The sequence below is a fragment of the Malus sylvestris genome, chromosome 6 (assembly GCF_916048215.2).
Source record: "Malus sylvestris chromosome 6, drMalSylv7.2, whole genome shotgun sequence".
Lineage (NCBI taxonomy): Eukaryota > Viridiplantae > Streptophyta > Magnoliopsida > Rosales > Rosaceae > Malus > Malus sylvestris.
Genome location: NC_062265.1, coordinates 19,978,694 through 19,996,543, shown reverse-complemented (window position 1 = coordinate 19,996,543; position 17,850 = coordinate 19,978,694). Strand labels below are relative to the sequence as shown.

Sequence of the window (17,850 nt, the reverse complement as noted above, 5' to 3'; positions counted from 1 at the left end):
GGGCACACAAGAAAGGATAAGATTAGGAATGAGGATATCCGGGGTAAAGTAGGAGTAGCCGAAATTGAAGGAAAGATGAGAGAAAATCGGTTACGGTGGTTTGGACATGTGCAAAGAAGGCCTACTGACGCTCCGATTAGAAGATGCGACGATGGGACAGAGGTTCAGGGCCGAAGGGGTAGAGGAAGACCTAGGAAAACTTTGGAAGAGACTCTAAGAAAAGACTTAGAGTACTTGGATCTAACGAAGGACATGACACAGGATCGAGCACAATGGCGTTCTAAGATTCATATAGCCGATCCCACTCAGTGACTTGGATTTTCCAAGTCTCCAACCGAGAAGTTTTCCTCACTCGGAAAATTAAGGGAACACTACCCCAACCTACATGTTCCACTCAGAAAGCTTCAACATACAAGCTTCAACAAAAGAAAATTCAAAGAACTTAGCGAAGAAGGCTTTGGTGTATTTAACACAATACGTTGAAATGAAGGAAAGCTTATTTATTGATATCCCCGATAAGCTACAAATATGTACATATACAAGAGTCAAAATAAACACACAAGAGGGAGCCTTCACAAAGGTTGCTTAGGAGAAGTCTTAGCAGTCGGTAGAGCCCAGAAAGAGAAGGCACCGGAGGGGGATCATTTGGAGCCTCAGTACTGGACAGAACCCTAGAAGGAGGAGGCATCAGAGGTTGATCATTTGGAGCTTCATTACGCGGTACAGCCCCAGAAGACGAAGGCAATAAATGCCTTTGGAACAAACCTACAAATCTCTGATGATCAAGTAAAACCTGACCATCAGTTTCCTTCATCTGGTCAAGCTTCCTCTTCATGTTTGTAGCATAGTCATGTGCGAGCCGGTGCAACTGTTTATTCTCATGCTTGAGCCCTCTAATCTCCTGTTTGAGACTCATCACTTCAGCCGCCAATGATTCAACTTGGCGGGTTCGAGCAAATAGGCGTTGGGCCATATTAGACACAGAACCTGCACACTGAACACTGAGAGCCAGCGAATCCTTAACAGCTAACTCATCAGACCGTTTGGAAAGTAGTCTGTTATCTTTGGGAGTGAGAAGGTTCCTGGCCACCACCGCAGCGGTCATATCATTCTTCATCACGGAATCCCCAACGGTAAGAGGACCAGTAGGGGAGACGAAGGATGGGCGCCATATGTTGTCTGGAGAAGGCGGGGCTGCCTCTTCAACAAGGTTCAAGTTAAAACGACGGTCGGAGGGGCCAGACATTTTCAAAGGTGTTGAAGAGAGAAGAGGTCGGACAAATCAAGATCTTAGAAGTGCAAGAATGAAGCTTCTACTGGTGGAGATTCAAGTGTGCTTTGGAACTTAATGCCAGCCCTTATAAAAATCTGCACTCGACGGAGCTTCAGAAATCGAAGAGGCGCCTGCTCAGAAATCGAAGAGGCGTTTGCTTTCTCAAAAGCTGGGCTGCTTAGAGATCACGAGGGTTGATCTCAGAAATCTAAGAGGCGTTTGCTTTCTCAAAAGTTGGGCTGCTCAAAGACCACGAAGGCTGGTCTCAGAAATTGAAGAGGCGCTCGCTTTCTCAAAAGCTGGGCTCCCCAGAGACCACGAGGGCCGATCTCAGAAATCGAAGAGGCACCTACTTTTCCAGCCTTGTCAGCATCTGTCACACGCACACTCAGCTTTGCGGAAATTATGGGCATTCTGTCGAAGACTTCTGGGGAAGTAGAAAACACATGAATCTTACTGTTCAATCACCCACTTCCCACACGCAACAATAGCTCATGGGTACCACAGAAAACTTTGCCAAAGTTCTCTGCCAAAGTTGAGCACGTGAAGCTTGCAGCTCCCACTACATCGCTCTGACCAAGAAGGGTAAAGAATAGCAAAGAAACAGCACTAACAAAGTTTAGACCCATAAATTTTGAAGGTCTAGCTACCATATTATTACCCACAAGGGTAAAGGAACAGTACTACTGCTGGATAATTGGACAGTCCCTGTGTGTCAACCTCTGTGCTTCGTGGCAAGGTAGACTAGCAAACATGCCCAACCTTTACTCACATTCGAGAAAACACTCCCAATAAGATTGCTTGCTCCAAAATCGAAGAGGCACCGTCCTCCGAATCTCGAGAGCCAGACTCCCAACATGACTACTTTCTTAAAAATCGAAGAGAGGGTAAAGGAACAGTACCATTGCTGGATAATTGGAAAGTCCCTGTGTGTCAACCTCTGTGCTTCGTGGCAAGGTAGACTAGCAAACATGCCCAACCTTTACTCACATTCGAGAAAACACTCCCAACAAGATTGCTTGCTCCAAAATCGAAGAGGCACCGCCCTCCGAATCTCGAGAGCCAGACTCCCAACATGATTACTTTCTCAAAAATCGAAGTGACACTGCTCCCCGAATCTTCGAGAGCCAGACCCTCCAAAAATCGATGAGGCATCGTTCTTCGAATCAATCGAAGAGGCGCTCGCTTTCTCAAAAGCTGGGCTGCTCAGAGACCACGAGGGCCGATCTCAGAAATCGAAGAGGCACCTACTTTTCTAGCCTTGTCAGCACCTGTCACACGCACACTCAGCTTTGCAGAAATTATGGGCATTCTGTCGAAGACTTCTGGTGAAGTAGAAAGCACATGAATCTTACTGTTCAATCACCCACTTCCCACACGCAACAATAGCTCATGGGTACCACAGATAACTTTGCCAAAGTTCTCTGCCAAAGTTGAGCACGTGAAGCTTGCAGCTCCCACTACATCGCTCTGACCAAGAAAGGTAAAAGAATAGCAAAGAAACAACACTAACAAAGTTTAGACACATAAATTTTGAAGGTCTAGCTACCATATTATTACCCACAAGGGTAAAGGAACAGTACCACTGCTGGATAATTGGAAACTCCCTGTGTGTCAACCTCTGTGCTTCGTGGCAAGGTAGACTAGCAAACATGCCCAACCTTTACTCACATTCGAGAAAACACTCCCAACAAGATTGCTTGCTCCAAAATCGAAGAGGCACCGTCCTCCGAATCTCGAGAGCCAGACTCCCAACATGACTACTTTCTCAAAATCGAAGAGAGGGTAAAGGAACAGTACCATTGCTGGATAATTGGAAAGTCCCTGTGTATCAACCTTTGTGCTTCGTGGCAAGGTAGACTAGCAAACATGCCCAACCTTTACTCACATTCGAGACAACACTCCCAACAAGATTGCTTGCTCCAAAATCGAAGAGGCACCGCCCTCCGAATCTCGAGAGCCAGACTCCCAACATGATTACTTCCTCAAAAATCGAAGAGACACTGCTCTCCGAATCTCGAGAGCCAGACCCCCAGCATGATTGCTTTCTCAAAAATCGAAGAGGCATCGTTCTCCGAATCTCGAGAGCCAGATACCACAGACCACTTTTTCAAAGTGCTCTGACAGAGTTAAAACATGTGAAACTGACAGCTCCCACTACCGTGCTATGACCAAGCAGGGTAAAGGAATAGCATTACTACTTGTTAGGGAGACTCCTATATATGTCAACCTCCATCCCTAACGGACAGGCAGACCTGCAAAAATGCTCAACCCTTCATCATATCTGAGAGGGCACTCCCAACGAAGCCTTTCGAAATATTCAGCTTTCTTTCCCCCCGATAATACCTCTGCAAACAAGCTATACTAGAGCAAGAATATCTCATATCATCAGGGTTAAAAGCAAGAGTATCCCATATCATGCTTTTTCCCTGTCTTTTCCTTTGGCCTTGTTTTTACCTGCAAGACAAGGAGAAAGAGAGCAATCAGTCAGCACTTGGAATCAAGCTTCCAGCCAAGAACTGACTGCCTGGAACCCCTTACCTAATTACTTACCTGGCATTGCTCTCGAGTACTCATCTTCAACATCTTATATTTCCAGGGAAGATTCCGCATCTGCTTGAGGAACAGATAGGGCAAGTGCGAAGGATACAAGGAAGCATGTAGAGACAAGCGTAACAGCACACGTGCCGATACATCCATTACTCTGTCAAAAGCAAAAGTATCCCATATCAGCAGGGTGGAACGTACTCTAGATTTGATGGACTTGTTTTGACCCTCAAATTCTTCAGTCGGCCTTATACTCTGGAGGAAACCAGAAAACCCTCCAGCTCAATTCAAGAATAAGCCTGTGGAAAGTTACTTCTTCAAAAGCAAAAGTATCTCATATCATCTCTTCTCATTTTTCTTCTCTTTATCCTTCATGCTGCTGCAAGATGGGGAGAAGGTGAACAATCAGTCGGAGCTCTGATTGCTTACCTTGTCTGTCACCTCTTTCAACAAACCCCCTAGCTCGGCGACTTGGGGGACTCCTACTACATGGTTTGTATCGCGCTTGACCAAGCCTGAAACTACAAGTAAGCTTCAAGTGAAATTGATACATTACCTTGTGCATCTCCACCAGTTAAAGATACCACCCCTGGATGGAGGAAGAGTACTTCCAGAGAAGATGCCACATCTACCTATGAGACAGATAAGGCAAGTCAAGACGACTCCACACTCCGATACTTAGAAGTTTCGTGATTACGAGATCATTCTCCCACAATATTTCTTAATGTCATTTGTACTAAATCATTCACTTGTACTCACTAAAGGAGAGCTTGAACCTATGTACTTGTGTAAACCCTTCACAATTAATGAGAACTCTTCTATTCCGTGGACGTAGCCAATATGGGTGAACCACGTACATCTTGTGTTTGCTTTCCTATCTCTATCCATTTATATACTTATCCACACTAATGACCGGAGCAATCTAGCGAAGATCACAAAAAGCGACCGTTTTCGCTACCTAGGATCTATCTTGTAAGAGAACGGAGAATTAGATGGAGATCTCAACCATAGAATACGAGCTGGATGGATGAAGTGTTAGAATGCATCCGGCGTGTTGTGTGACCGTCGTAGGCCACTGAAGCTCAAGGGAAAATTTTATAGGACGGCAATAAGGCCAGCGATGTTGTATGGCACAGAATGTTGGGCGGTGAAGCATCAACACGTACACAAAATGGGTGTAGCGGAGATGATGATGCTTCGTGGGATGTGTGGGCACACGAGAAAGGATAAGATTGGGAATGAGGATATCCGAGGTAAAGTAGGAGTAGCCGAAATTGTAGGAAAGATGAGAGAAAATCGGCTCCGGTGATTTGGACATGTGCAAAGAAGGCCGAATGACGCTCCGGTTCGAAGATGTGACTACGGGACAGAGGTTCAGAGCCGAAGGGGTAGAGGAAGACCTAGGAAAACTTTGGAAGAGACTCTAAGAAAAGACTTAGAGTACTTGGATCTAACGGAGGACATGACACAAAACCGAGCGCAATGGCGTTCTAGGATTCATATAGCCGACCCCACTTAGTGGGAAAAGGCTTTGTTGTTGTTGTTGTTGTTGTTGTTTAATAGAAATTTTTCACGGAATGACCAAAATGATTGATGGTGGATAAACTCAAAAGACCATTTCTATTGATTTTCAATCTTAGAAACCAAACTGATGAGTTATGCCAATATCTAAAACAGGAGCATTCTCTCCCCTTTCCTCCTCTCGTATTTGAACGGTTACGGTTAAACCACGTTAACGTCTTATGTTTATTTTTTTTTATAAAGATAATAAGATAAAAAATAATGTGTGAGAGAAATGAATGGAAAGAGATAAGAATACGAAGGAGAAAATCCTACTCCATCTCTAAAACAAACCAACAAATTACTTAATACGGAAGTGGAATAGGTAAGCATGATGCTGTCTTAACCTGTGCTAGCGACCGAGGGGAGCGCGTAGACAGCCACGCGCAGGCTGACTCGTGAGCTTTAAATTAAAAAATAGTAATAATAATTTACGTTTTTAATTAATTAGTTTTGGTTGTCCGAACAGAAAGGCTTTAATTGGAAATTTAAAATTCGAATAACAACGACAAAGACAAAAATACCAAGGCGGGAACCTCACTCCAAAACTCGAGGAGGGACCAAACGGTAAATGACAAATATTACAGGCCCTTAGTCCGAAATAAAAATTTAGAAGGAAATTATAATCCCAAATTCCCAACGAATCCCCGATATCTTTCTTTTCACTCCCTATTGTCTCCAACGTTTGCTTCCTCTCTCTTCTCGGCTCTCAAAAATCGAATTTAAAAAAAAAAAAGAAAAAAATTTACAAAATTATTTTATTTTTAATTTTAATTTCTGAATTTTTCTTAAACGGATCGGTCCCCAGAATTCCAGCATTTGTTTTTTCCCTTCCGGCATTTGCAATTTTCGGAGGAATTTCAATTCGAATTCCTCCGGGAAGCGCTCTCTCTCTCTGTGGTGTGATCTCTCTGGCGTTGTGGTCCAATCAGGTTCGTCCCATATTTGCTGAAATTAGGGTTTTTGTTTGCCGATCTGATAGTCGGATTTGTGGTTCTTCTCTTTGGGGTTTCAGAATTGGACAATGCAGCTGGAAGTTGTCTAATTTGAAAGGTGAGATTTTGAGTTGGAATTTTGTTTGGGATTTCATTGTCATTTCTTGGGTTTTTGATGGTTTTTTTTTGTTGGTGGATGATTTGGGTCTGTATGGTTGCTGGGAAAATTGAGGGTAGGATATGGTAAAGGTAGGAGGAGAGTAGTTATTTGATATGTAATTTGTTTAATGTCAGCCAATTCTATGTATATTTGTATATAATTATATATGTACATATATTTGAATGTGTGTGTGTGTGCTAGTTGAGTGTGATTTTCTTATTATATGAAGTGTATACGAAGAAAAGGATCGATGTACTATATAAACTTTGCTTTCTTTTTTCGTGTGTGGGGTTTTTGTTCTTTTATCAACCTCGGAAAGCAACAAATAGTCCACTTTGAGGCGTGGTTGAAGCGATGTTCAATGTTATGTAGCAGAATTCTTTTTATGTAATGGTATTTAAGTTGCAGCGGACAAAAACGATACTATATTGGCTGCACATGGTGGAAATTATTTAATTGCTGAATTTGGTATATGAAATTTTCAATCTTTCTTAAGTTATTTGATTACGTAGTTGGAATGCCAATGCATCACGACAGCATGAAGTTATGAACTACTAACTTTGCAACTGAGGAATGGTACTTTAGATGATTCGTTTATTTATGCATAATGGGACATGTGCACAATGGGCGTTCATTGTTTCCTCAGGGAAATTTGTTGATGGATTTTGTCCCCCTCTTCTTAAGATTTTTGTTCCTTACCCGTTACAGAGACTAATGTATTTTCCTTTTGGTGTATGCGCATTGTATTATTGTTTCCTTGTACCTGCGTATCCTCAATTGATAACAAGAACAGGACATTCCTGGAGATTATATCATGAACACTCAGTTTGAGTCACACAAAGATGAGAATGGGGGGTCAAAGTCACACATAGATGAAAAGGAGGGGTTTGAAAATTTAAATGGGACTTCAACTGCAAATGCTGAACCAGTGGAAAGTTTCGGCAGCACAATTGAAGGTAGTAAACTCTCTCTCTCTCTCTCTCTCTCTATATATATATATATATATCTGGACTTATGTAAACAAAATTGGTCCCATTTGGAGCTCCTTCTTCCCATGATTTACGTTTGAACTCTGTTTCCTTTTTGCAGACAACCAGATATTATCGCTGGTTGAGTGGTTGAATTTTATTGTTCCTTATTTAAGATTGCCATTGGATGCTTCTGAGGAGGAACTCAGAGCCTGCTTGGTTGATGGGACTGTTTTATGCAGAATTTTAAATAAGTTGTGTCCTGGTTCAGTTGAAATGGTAGGATTACTGTTCTGGTTTGTTTGCTTGCAAACATCTTTGTGTATTAATTTTAATTTTTCTATGCTTCACGATTGTTAAGGTTGTTTCCTTCTATTTTTTTTTTTTTTTTTTGTTTTTTTTAAGTTTTATTAGTTATGTATTTGGTAGTACCTGGTTTTTTTTTTATGTTGTATTCTTCATCTGAATGCGTTTTGCCCTGATTTAGGGAGGGAGTTCGGACCCCGGTTTCGCAAATGTCAAGAGGTTTCTGTCAGCTGTGGATGAATTAGGATTCCCTCGCTTTGACCTAATAGACCTAGAGCAGGTAGTTAAACTGATATTTCTCTGATTACTTCAGTTTTCAACCCTTTCCAAACCCGTGGATTATTTACGTCTGGTTTCATAGAAGCTATTTTAACCTCAGCACAATCATGAAACTGCGCAACCTGGTCCCTTTAGTTACATACAATAAAATTAAAACTAAGCATCGTGTGGCCAACTTGGCCTTAGATCTGTTATCCACAGAGTTCTGGGTTTATTTTACATGGGGTGTATGTACCAACTGCAAGAGGAAGCTTGTTCTGGTTCCCTATAAAACCATAATATATGTCTCTATCTGACCAGCCCAATAATAAGTCCTAGGTTCGTTCAGAATTATACTGGATGGATTGTCCAGTACCAGTATTTGGCGTGGTAAAATAACCCTTGGTTCTTCACTATCTTTTTTAACTAACTCTTAATTTCCTTGTATCAATTGATGGTTTGGGATTAATTGCAGGGATCTCTTGTGCCAGTTTTGCAATGCCTTGGTGCACTTAAATCTTCTTTTGATTTTGGCTTTTGGGGAGAGAACAGTAAACACCTAACAAGGACAGAAAGTGATTTGGTGGAGGTAGAATCTTTAGAGGGACTTTATCGTTCCCGAGGGGATATCTCAACATTTGGACTACAATCTACTCAAAATAGACAAGATACTCAAGGAAATTCAAGTGACTCAACATCTCATATGACAGGTAGGAAATCATAGAATCATAGACTTGTATGAAGTATGAACCTACATGTAGGAACAAATTTTAGAAATTTTACTTGAATATCTCGGTTTAGATGCTTTAATATTTTCAAGAGTTTTTTGTGGTCATCTAACTGGTGCACGTGAGAGAAATCACAATAATGGAACTCAACTTAGTTTTTGGATTTATCTTGTTAAAAATTTAGGCAACTTTTTTCTCAGCTTTGCTTGAAAACATGATCAAGAAGAGCATACATAAAATTAAAATGTGGTAAGTTGTTTAGGGTTGAAGTTATTATTTTTACCACTTTCAAGTGAGAAATCCTCCCTAGAAAGGTATCTATGACTATGACGGTTCTCTATGTTTTTGTAGTAAAATAATTTTGTCCATGATGCTGGTCTGTGGTAGATTTTATTCCAATGATATGCTGCATATATGAGATCATGTAGACTGTGTGCCAAGCAACATTAGTGCTCAACTGGGTGAATCTAGGCGTTAGAGGGGTAGGGTGTGAAGCTAGATGTGTGAGCCCTTTTTCTTTGGGGTGTGAGCCCTTTTTCTTTGGGGTACTTTTGTTAATACTTAAGTGCAACAGCCTTATAAAGTTAAACCGGATGTTCGGAGTGAAGGAGTGGCGGGTTGCACATGTTATTTTGATTTTGTTTTTGCATATGTGCAACAATATTGTTAATACATCACTTTGTTTTCCTTTCCCCCCTTGTTTTCAGATCCATCAGCTGATTTAGTACATCATATTGGACAGCAACTGAAGCAGGGGAGTTTTGTTGATTTCTCTGATGCTAAGATTTTGGAATCAGTCAAATCAAGCAGTTTAGATGTAATCTCTTGACCCTTTTGTTTCTTGTTACATTCTGTTAGGTGTACATATGATAAGTTATCGCTGTATCTTAGTGAAACTTTAGTTCCATATTGCAATTTTTCTCTGTTGCAGAATGCATCTACTCGATCACTTTTCAATGTTGGGAATAAGATTCTGGATGACAGTATCGACAGAAACAATGGTGATGTACCTCATGTATGGCCGTAAGAGGATACGTGGACACCAGTAAAAGCGTTCATGAATCCATTCACAGTTATTTATTTTCTTTTTTGTGCTGTACATTTTATTTTGTATCTCTAACTGTTATCTGTTATAAAAAAATTCAGTGTGTAGCATATCTTCTAAGAAAAGTCATGCAAGTGATTGAACAGAGATTTGCAAATCAGGCGGTGAACTTGAGAATTGTAAATTCTTCAGGCTTTGTTTTTCTCAAGAAATATCATTTTCTTATTCTGTTCATTAGTTTTAATTTTCATGTTGGGTTTTTGTAGCAAAACAACATATATAAGGCCCGTGAGGAGAAGTTTCTATTGAAAATAAAAGTACTTGAAACCCTTGCATCCGGGACTACCGAAGAAAATGAGGTACACTGACTAATATGTTTTTGTTGATGCTTCCCTTTTTAAATTTAAATTAACATTTTTGATATTAATCTAATCGATTTTCATTTGTTGTTCCTTCTTCCCATCTTCCTTTAGGTTGTTCTGAAACAGCTTCAGAATATCAAGGTGCAATTTCAATCTTTTATTCCTATCTTGAATTTAGCAATGACGAAGTTTTTCTTACTGTTGATTCTTTGATTTCAATGACTTTTTTTTGTCTTAAAACTCTTCAAAACACATGTATTTCTTGCACATCTTCTCCTTTACCCATTTTTGAATATCTCATCCCTTCAAATCCATATGTTCTTTTTTGTTAACATGATATAGCCGCATGAGTTATGAACTATGCATATGTGTTTGTTATGGAATCATGGTTAAGGAATGGGTTTAGTGTTCTATTTTCATGTTTGGTTAGTATAATTAGTTTGGGTTTTGCTTCCCATGTCTAAATGAAAAAGTTTTTTGTAAACCTTGGGAAAGAAGTGGGTTTCCCATTAGCTTTGACTTCATAAATGAGTCATAATAATGACTGTGCCCTTAACTCTGTGCTTCCAAGGAAAAAGTCATTAGTGTCCTGATAATAAAATACTTAAACTATTTCTAAAATATTGGACGGAGAATGGCTATTTTTCACTTCTTCCTAAGAATCCTACTTCAAGGTATAGGTACAGAAGTCCGGAAAAATGATTCTGCCATACAAACCCAACCTGTGAATGTATGACTTAGTGTAGATAGTTGTGTAATATGTGTAACATGTACGCTGTTCTCATATGCTTTCTTGGTTGACATTCTATGAAATAACACTTGTTGGGGAAGCATGCATGATTTATTTTTATTAATCTTGTCTCCATGCATTAAACAAATGAGTTCTATCTCTACAAAGTACAAACTGCATTTCTGTTTATTATGTGTCTATACCTAATTTGCTAACTATAGACTTGGAGCTAACGGAAGACTTGGTGCAAAACTGAGTGCATTGGCGTTCTAGGATTCATACAGCCGACCCCACTTAATGGGATAAGGCTTGGTGGTTGTTGTTGTTGTATGTGTGTATACCTGATTTGCTGAAGAGCCTGCTCTTGAGTTAAGGATAATTAACTTTTTAATATTCTCATCTAAACTATGAAAATGCTGATTAAATAACAAAACAAAAGACTCTCAGATATTATTTGTAAGATACGTTTTCATATGTAGAAAAAGGCAGGCGATTTCTAGTTCTTGTTTTAGGAAACTTTTATATAATTGCTATAATATGGTTCTTATTTTCTTGCAGCTTGAGAAGTTTGATATAGAGGAGCAGAAAAAACTTGAGGAGGAGGATGCAGTGCGATTAAAGGAAGAGAAGTATCACAGGGATTCAGAGATTTCAACACTGAAACAAGAACTAGAATTGGCCACAAGTCGACATGAAAGTTACTGCCAGAAGTTAGAGGAAAATGCAAAAGTAGCTAAACTTCAACTGGAAAGGAAGTTAAAAGAACTTGAGAGCATACTAACAGATTCAAAGCAGAACCAGAAAGAACTAGAGGCATCTTTGGAAAATGAATCAGGGAGATGGAAAAATAAAGAACGCACTTATCAAAGTTTCATAACTTACCAATCTGGAGCTTTGCAGGTTTGTCGTTATTGACTTTAATTTTGTCTCATGGATTCAATGTGTTGACGTTGATTCTACAACCTGATATACTGATGCTTTACAGGAATTAAGTGGCGCTTTGGAGTCCACTAGACATGAAATCTTGAAGACAAAAAGAAGTTGCTCCGAAGATTTTAAGTACTTGGGTAAGGCTGATAATTAATTTCTAATTTTTCTGGTAATTTGTAATGTTTTTTTGAGAAGGGCATCTCTTCACAATTTATGCTTTTCATATTGAAGGTTTGAAGCTTAAAGGACTGACAGATGCTGCTGAAAAGTATCATGCTGTTCTTGATGAAAATCGGAAATTGTATAATGAGGTTCAGGATTTGAAAGGTATATTGTCAATTATAATAATGTTATTATCATATTTTGAATTGATTTCAGGTTGGTTGATTATGATGCTTTCTTTTATGAAGGTAATATTAGAGTGTACTGTCGAATAAGACCATTCCTTCCGGGTCAAAGCCAAAAGCAAACCACCATAGAATATGTTGGTGAAAATGGTGATCTAGTTATTGCAAATCCCTCTAAACAAGGAAAGGACAGTCGCAGGCTGTTTAAATTTAACAAAGTATTTGGTCCTGCAGCTACACAAGGTATGTAATATCTAATACTGTATAACACGGATGTTGGCATTGATTTTTGTCATTACTATTGGCAAACTTATATTTACCTATGTCAACAGAGGACGTATTTTTAGACACCCAACCATTGATTCGTTCTGTCCTTGATGGATACAATGTTTGTATATTTGCCTATGGTCAAACTGGTTCAGGAAAGACATATACCATGGTAAGAGTTTATGTATGTTTTTTTGATTTCTCAGATCAACAGTTGAAATTATTTTTACCCGTGTCTTGACGTATTTTTTGTGTTACTTCTAGACTGGGCCTAGTGTATCATCAACAGATGACTGGGGTGTCAACTATCGAGCATTAAATGATCTTTTCCAAATATCTCAGAGCAGGGAACACTCCATAGCTTATGAAGTAGGTGTTCAAATGGTAGAGATATATAATGAACAAGTTCGTGATCTACTCTCAAGTGAGGGTCCCCAAAAAAGATATCCTTCATTCCGTTAATTTGTGTTACCTTTTCAAATGCCACAGTTGAGAAGTCGGTGCTTGTGTTGACTAAGAGTTTTGTTCATATTTTTTTATTTTATACGATTCCTCATTTTGGTATTACAAAAGATTTGGTTTCCTTTAACTTGCACACACTTGGGATTTGGAATACTACCCAACCAAATGGGTTGGCTGTCCCTGATGCAAGCATGCATCCTGTTAATTCAACTGCAGATGTCCTAAAGTTAATGAATATTGGGTTGATGAACCGGGCAGTTGGTGCCACGGCCCTAAATGAAAGAAGCAGCAGATCTCATAGGTTATATTCTGAGTAAAGAGTTTTTTTGACCGACATTATATTAATTGTTCTGCCATGAGACATGCTTTTTAATCAATAAAAATGGTGCAGTGTTTTGACTGTTCATGTTCGTGGCGTGGACTTGAAGTCTGACACTTCAATGCGTGGAAGTCTACACCTCGTGGATCTTGCTGGAAGTGAACGAGTGGATCGCTCTGAAGCTACTGGAGATAGGCTTAGGGAGGCACAGCATATAAACAAATCACTGTCTGCTCTTGGGGATGTGATTTTTGCTCTTGCACAGAAGTCTTCACATGTACCGTATAGAAACAGCAAATTAACTCAAGTGCTTCAGAGTTCTTTAGGTACTTGTTCAATTATTTGGTTTCATTCTTGATGACAAGTTCATTGTTATAGTATGCAAGTTATGTTCTATAATTCTCACCATCTTCAATTTATGGATTGTTTATTTATTGCTTTGCTTCCCTAACTGTAGGTGGTCAAGCAAAGACACTTATGTTTGTACAGCTGAATCCAGATGTTCAATCCTTTGCTGAAACTACAAGTACACTGAAGTTTGCAGAGAGGGTTTCTGGTGTTGAATTAGGTGCTGCCCGGAGCAACAAAGAGGGAAGATATGTGAGAGAACTTATGGAACAGGTACGAATACTTATTTTTTGAATATGTCTACTTAGATGTAGTTCCTTTCTGCCTTTTGGATTAAGTTAAGATAATTTCTGTTACCTTTTCAAATTAGTTCACTATATTGTAAAATAAGTAGAGGTTAAAGAAAATTGAATGTCCTTTTGATTCTTTTTCTTTGTTTCCTATGAAAGTAGTGGGTTGTCAACTAGGAATGCTATTGCTGGTCATTAACTCTGTTCTGTTGAAAAGAAAAAACAAACAAAGGCAAAAAAGAAGCTCACCAAACCCAGTGGAGGTTTAGTGAGCATTGCAGGCACCAATGGGATAAATTTGCTATAACGAGAGTTAACTGCATCTGGAGTTCCTTTAATGTTAAGTGTTTCTGGCTTCCCACTTCAAATTGCTGCTCAGAGAGCAGAGCATGCACCTGCCACGTGTGATGGTGCCCTATTTAGCATGTCAACTACCAATAGAGAATAGTTTTAACATGAACTTGCCTTTCTCTGTTTAGGCGCCCTATTTTGATGCTGTTTACAGCATTGCCTCCGGGTCTATTCCTGGTAGACTGTTGAGAATACTTTGCATACTCAGTGACTCCGTGTATGTAATAAAGGATATGTTGATTGAAAGCATTTGTTCCATGGAAGCTCATAGGAGGAGTATTTTTCATGTTCACATTATGACCTCCCAATACTGTGGCTTTTGGGAATAAAACCTCAATGATTGTAGGAGGTTTTCCTTTGGCCAGAAAAAAAGGTTCCCAGATTAATAATATTGACATGATCAGCTGGCAAGATGAAATATTGGGATTGCAACAGTGCAAGGCTGACAAATATTGTATCCCCTTAGAATTAGAGAGAAAATGTTTTTATTCAATTGTGCAATTCTGTTAAATCTTGCAGGTGGCATCCTTCAGGGACACAATTGCTAAGAAAGATGAGGAGATTGAACGATTGCTGAAGGTTAATAGTAATGGGTTACACCGTGGCATGAGCTCACTAAGATTTGCGTCTTCCTCTCCAAGAAGACATTCAATTGGGTCTCCTCGACTGAGCCAAAAAAGTCCAGGTGGAAGACGCTCAGGATATTATAGTGATAAGCGTTCTGAAGTTAGTTCTCAGCTGTCAATAGATGACCTTAGAAATCGTAGGGAAGATTTTCCTCAGTCAAAGAATGGAGGTAGTTCTCAGTCAATGGATGACTTTAGACATCACAAGGAACATTTGCCAGAGACAAAGCATGAAGGTGAGGCAAACCATTCTGAAGATAGTTCTCAGCAGTCAGCAGATGACTTAAAAGATACTAAGGAACATTCGCTTCGGTCATATCATGGAGGTGAGACAAAGAGTCCTGAAGCTGGTTCTGATAAGTCACTGGATGACTTTAGAAATCATAATGGCCATTCAACTCATCCAAACTGTGGAGGTAGGGGAAAGCATTCTGACGGCAGATCTGAGCAGTCAATAGATGACTTTAGACGTCACAAGGAGCACTCGACTGAACAAAAGCATGGAGATGAGTCAAGTCAAAAAATCATTGAAGATTTTGAGCTCTTGGGCTTTGGTGAGGAAGATTCTGGGGAGAGATTAAGCGACATATCTGATGGCGGTCTCTCAATGGGAACAGAAACTGAGGGTTCCATGGCCAGTTTTATGGAGTTTTCTCTTTTCCCTGATGTTACAAAACCAACAGAAAATACAAATGCTGGAAATACAGATGTCACGAAAACTCAAGCTGCTCGAGGCGAGAAGACACCGTCCCAGCGCACAGTAAGGTGAGTTTCCCATTTCCTCCCAACCTCATGTGATTGATAACGTGCTATTTTGTTAGTAAGAACAATAATGAATTGCTGAAATTATCTGGGCCACTATTTAATTAATTGCTGGCTGCACTTGTCATGTTTGACATTTTCTAAATTGCCAGAATGCTGGTTGACAGAATAAAAGGTTGCTAACTTTTCCTTCTGAAATTCTCAACTTTTTGATGCACCATTTGTTAATTGGTCAAAGTTTCAAAATTGTGATTTGAATTGAGGTTGGAACTTGGAAGGTTTCATATTTACCCGACTCTAGTCATTAAACACGCTTCATTCCTTCATATCTAATGCTTCAATTGTTCTTTTTATCTGGATTCAAGGTTTGCACCGTCTAAACTTCCAAAGCCGTCACCTAAGTTAGCAGAAACAAAAGCTACTCGGACATCAGTTATCAGGAGTTCCTCAAAGGCTTTGCCAAGTATGTATCTGAATCCTTCTGTCTGCATTTAACAGTTGTGTTGTATTGAAGCATTAGACTAGCAGCCATTCATCTACTTTCACCATTGCTACTGTAATTCTCCAAACCTCCGTTCCCTCCCAACTTCATTTCCTCCTCTCGAAGCCGCCCCTTCTCTTTACTCATTACCCTAATGCATTACAGGTCCTCGGAAATCTGCTGCCGGCAGCAGCTCATCAGTGAGGTCTTCCAAACGCTGGAATTAAAAACGTGATCTGGACGGTGATAGAGTTTAACTTCCCTGGCATTGTTCTCAGAAATTCACTGTACTAATGCGATTTGAATTTCTGCTCCTACTAGTAGTCTATTAGTAGTTTCCATTTGTCTTAATATTGAAAAATGGCAACTGGAGACTTCAGACTTTGACATTGTACCATATGTACTTAAGAATCAATAGTATAAAAAACTTCGATTTTTGGGATCTCTCCATTTTACACTTTTACCCTTAGTTTTATTATTATTTTTCTCTATTTTATTTTCGCAATCCCTTTATTTTCAGAGAAATGCTAAGGAGATCTCTCAAAAGTGGGACTCTGACTCTCTGCCACCTCAAGTTTTTAGCACAACTCTCGTGCCAACATTATAAATCATTGTGCCAAAAGTATGAGGTGGCGGAAAGTTTTTGGAGTCTCACCTTAAGAGAATCACGTTAGCATTTTTCTTATTTTTAATTAAAGTTTGCCTATATTTTAGTCTAACTTTTCAGGCATGCAATACCTATGCATGGGATCATAATTTTGAAAAATTATTGTATGGTAATAAAATACTTACACTTATATAATCTGTTCATATGTTAAAAGGAAAATTAATGAAAATAGCTTGAAAACTTTGAGTTTTAATGATAAGGACAAAATAAAAGGTAAAGTGAATAGTACCATGATTGACATTTTAGTGTAAAAATGTGGTTTTTCGTTAAAGTGAACAGTACCGGGTGCTTTTCGTTAAAGTTCCCTATGTTAAAATATGCATGAATGATTAATTTCTTCTTTATTTAGGTATAATATTACAACCAATTGTTTGAACATAGGTGAATATGATATACCATGTGATAGTGCTCAAGTAATCTTACCGTCTTTCTGTATGTGTTCGTACATATTGAGTACATAAGCATAAATCAAATTCTCTGGTTCTTTCGAATTAAAGAAGGTAAACGAGTTGAAAGAAAAAAAAATGTTACAAGATCTTCCTCGTAAAACGAAATTAAGAAAGTCGTCCGTAAAGATAATGGAAGAATTGGAATGTACCAAAGAAAAGACAATAAATAAAATTTCTTCTTTCTCCGATCCTTTTTGCTACCGAGACTGTCGAGTATGAAGAGCAGCTGGTTGGTTGGGCTGCCCGTCGGAGAACCGAAAACGTGAACCTGGAAGTCGGAGCATCCCAGTAAAGGCCAATTTCACCACCGTCCTTCAACCTTCTCTTCGCAAACTTGCCCCACCTTCCATTGAGAAGGTAACTGTGGGAGCTCTTCCAATACCTGACACTCAATTTTTGGTTTGAATTCGTCTTGCAGTCGCGAACTATAACTCTGGCACCCTTGCTTGTTGATACCCAAAACTCTTTCGACAAACTCGTAGTTCCACTAACGCAACAGACGGTTCGCCAACGAACTTTTTGTCTCCAAAAATCTGCACGTGTTTCTGAGATCACCTGTCGTCAGCGTTTTCCTGATTTTCCAGCTCTCTTCCTCCTCCTCGTCGTCGGTTTCCTGCTTAATATTGTTCACTACGAGCGGTGGTAGTTGTCGACGGTTCGGATAACGGAAAGGAGAAGG

General features: G+C 39.4%; 1 protein-coding gene across 3 annotated transcripts; it reads left to right on the top strand.

The window, feature by feature from the left end:
• Positions 1 to 6,038: 6,038 nt before the first annotated feature.
• LOC126626613 (kinesin-like protein KIN-14J) lies at positions 6,039 to 16,497 on the top strand. 3 transcript variants are annotated; one of them, XM_050295984.1, is made up of 23 exons: positions 6,039 to 6,312; positions 6,396 to 6,433; positions 7,269 to 7,431; positions 7,565 to 7,722; positions 7,931 to 8,029; positions 8,483 to 8,717; positions 9,443 to 9,552; positions 9,667 to 9,750; positions 9,882 to 9,959; positions 10,047 to 10,139; positions 10,254 to 10,283; positions 11,431 to 11,772; positions 11,858 to 11,939; positions 12,034 to 12,129; positions 12,213 to 12,392; positions 12,482 to 12,588; positions 12,681 to 12,860; positions 13,016 to 13,179; positions 13,270 to 13,523; positions 13,655 to 13,818; positions 14,706 to 15,577; positions 15,940 to 16,037; positions 16,221 to 16,497. In XM_050295984.1, the coding sequence occupies exons 3-23, from the start codon at positions 7,290 to 7,292 to the stop codon at positions 16,280 to 16,282; spliced, it is 3,630 nt and encodes a 1,209-aa protein (XP_050151941.1). In that variant the 5' UTR covers positions 6,039 to 6,312; positions 6,396 to 6,433; positions 7,269 to 7,289; the 3' UTR covers positions 16,283 to 16,497. The 3 variants fall into 3 exon arrangements, with proteins under 3 accessions (XP_050151941.1, XP_050151942.1, XP_050151940.1); XM_050295985.1 differs by lacking the exon at positions 6,396 to 6,433; XM_050295983.1 differs by having other exon boundaries at positions 6,039 to 6,433.
• The last annotated feature ends 1,353 nt before the right edge of the window (positions 16,498 to 17,850 follow it).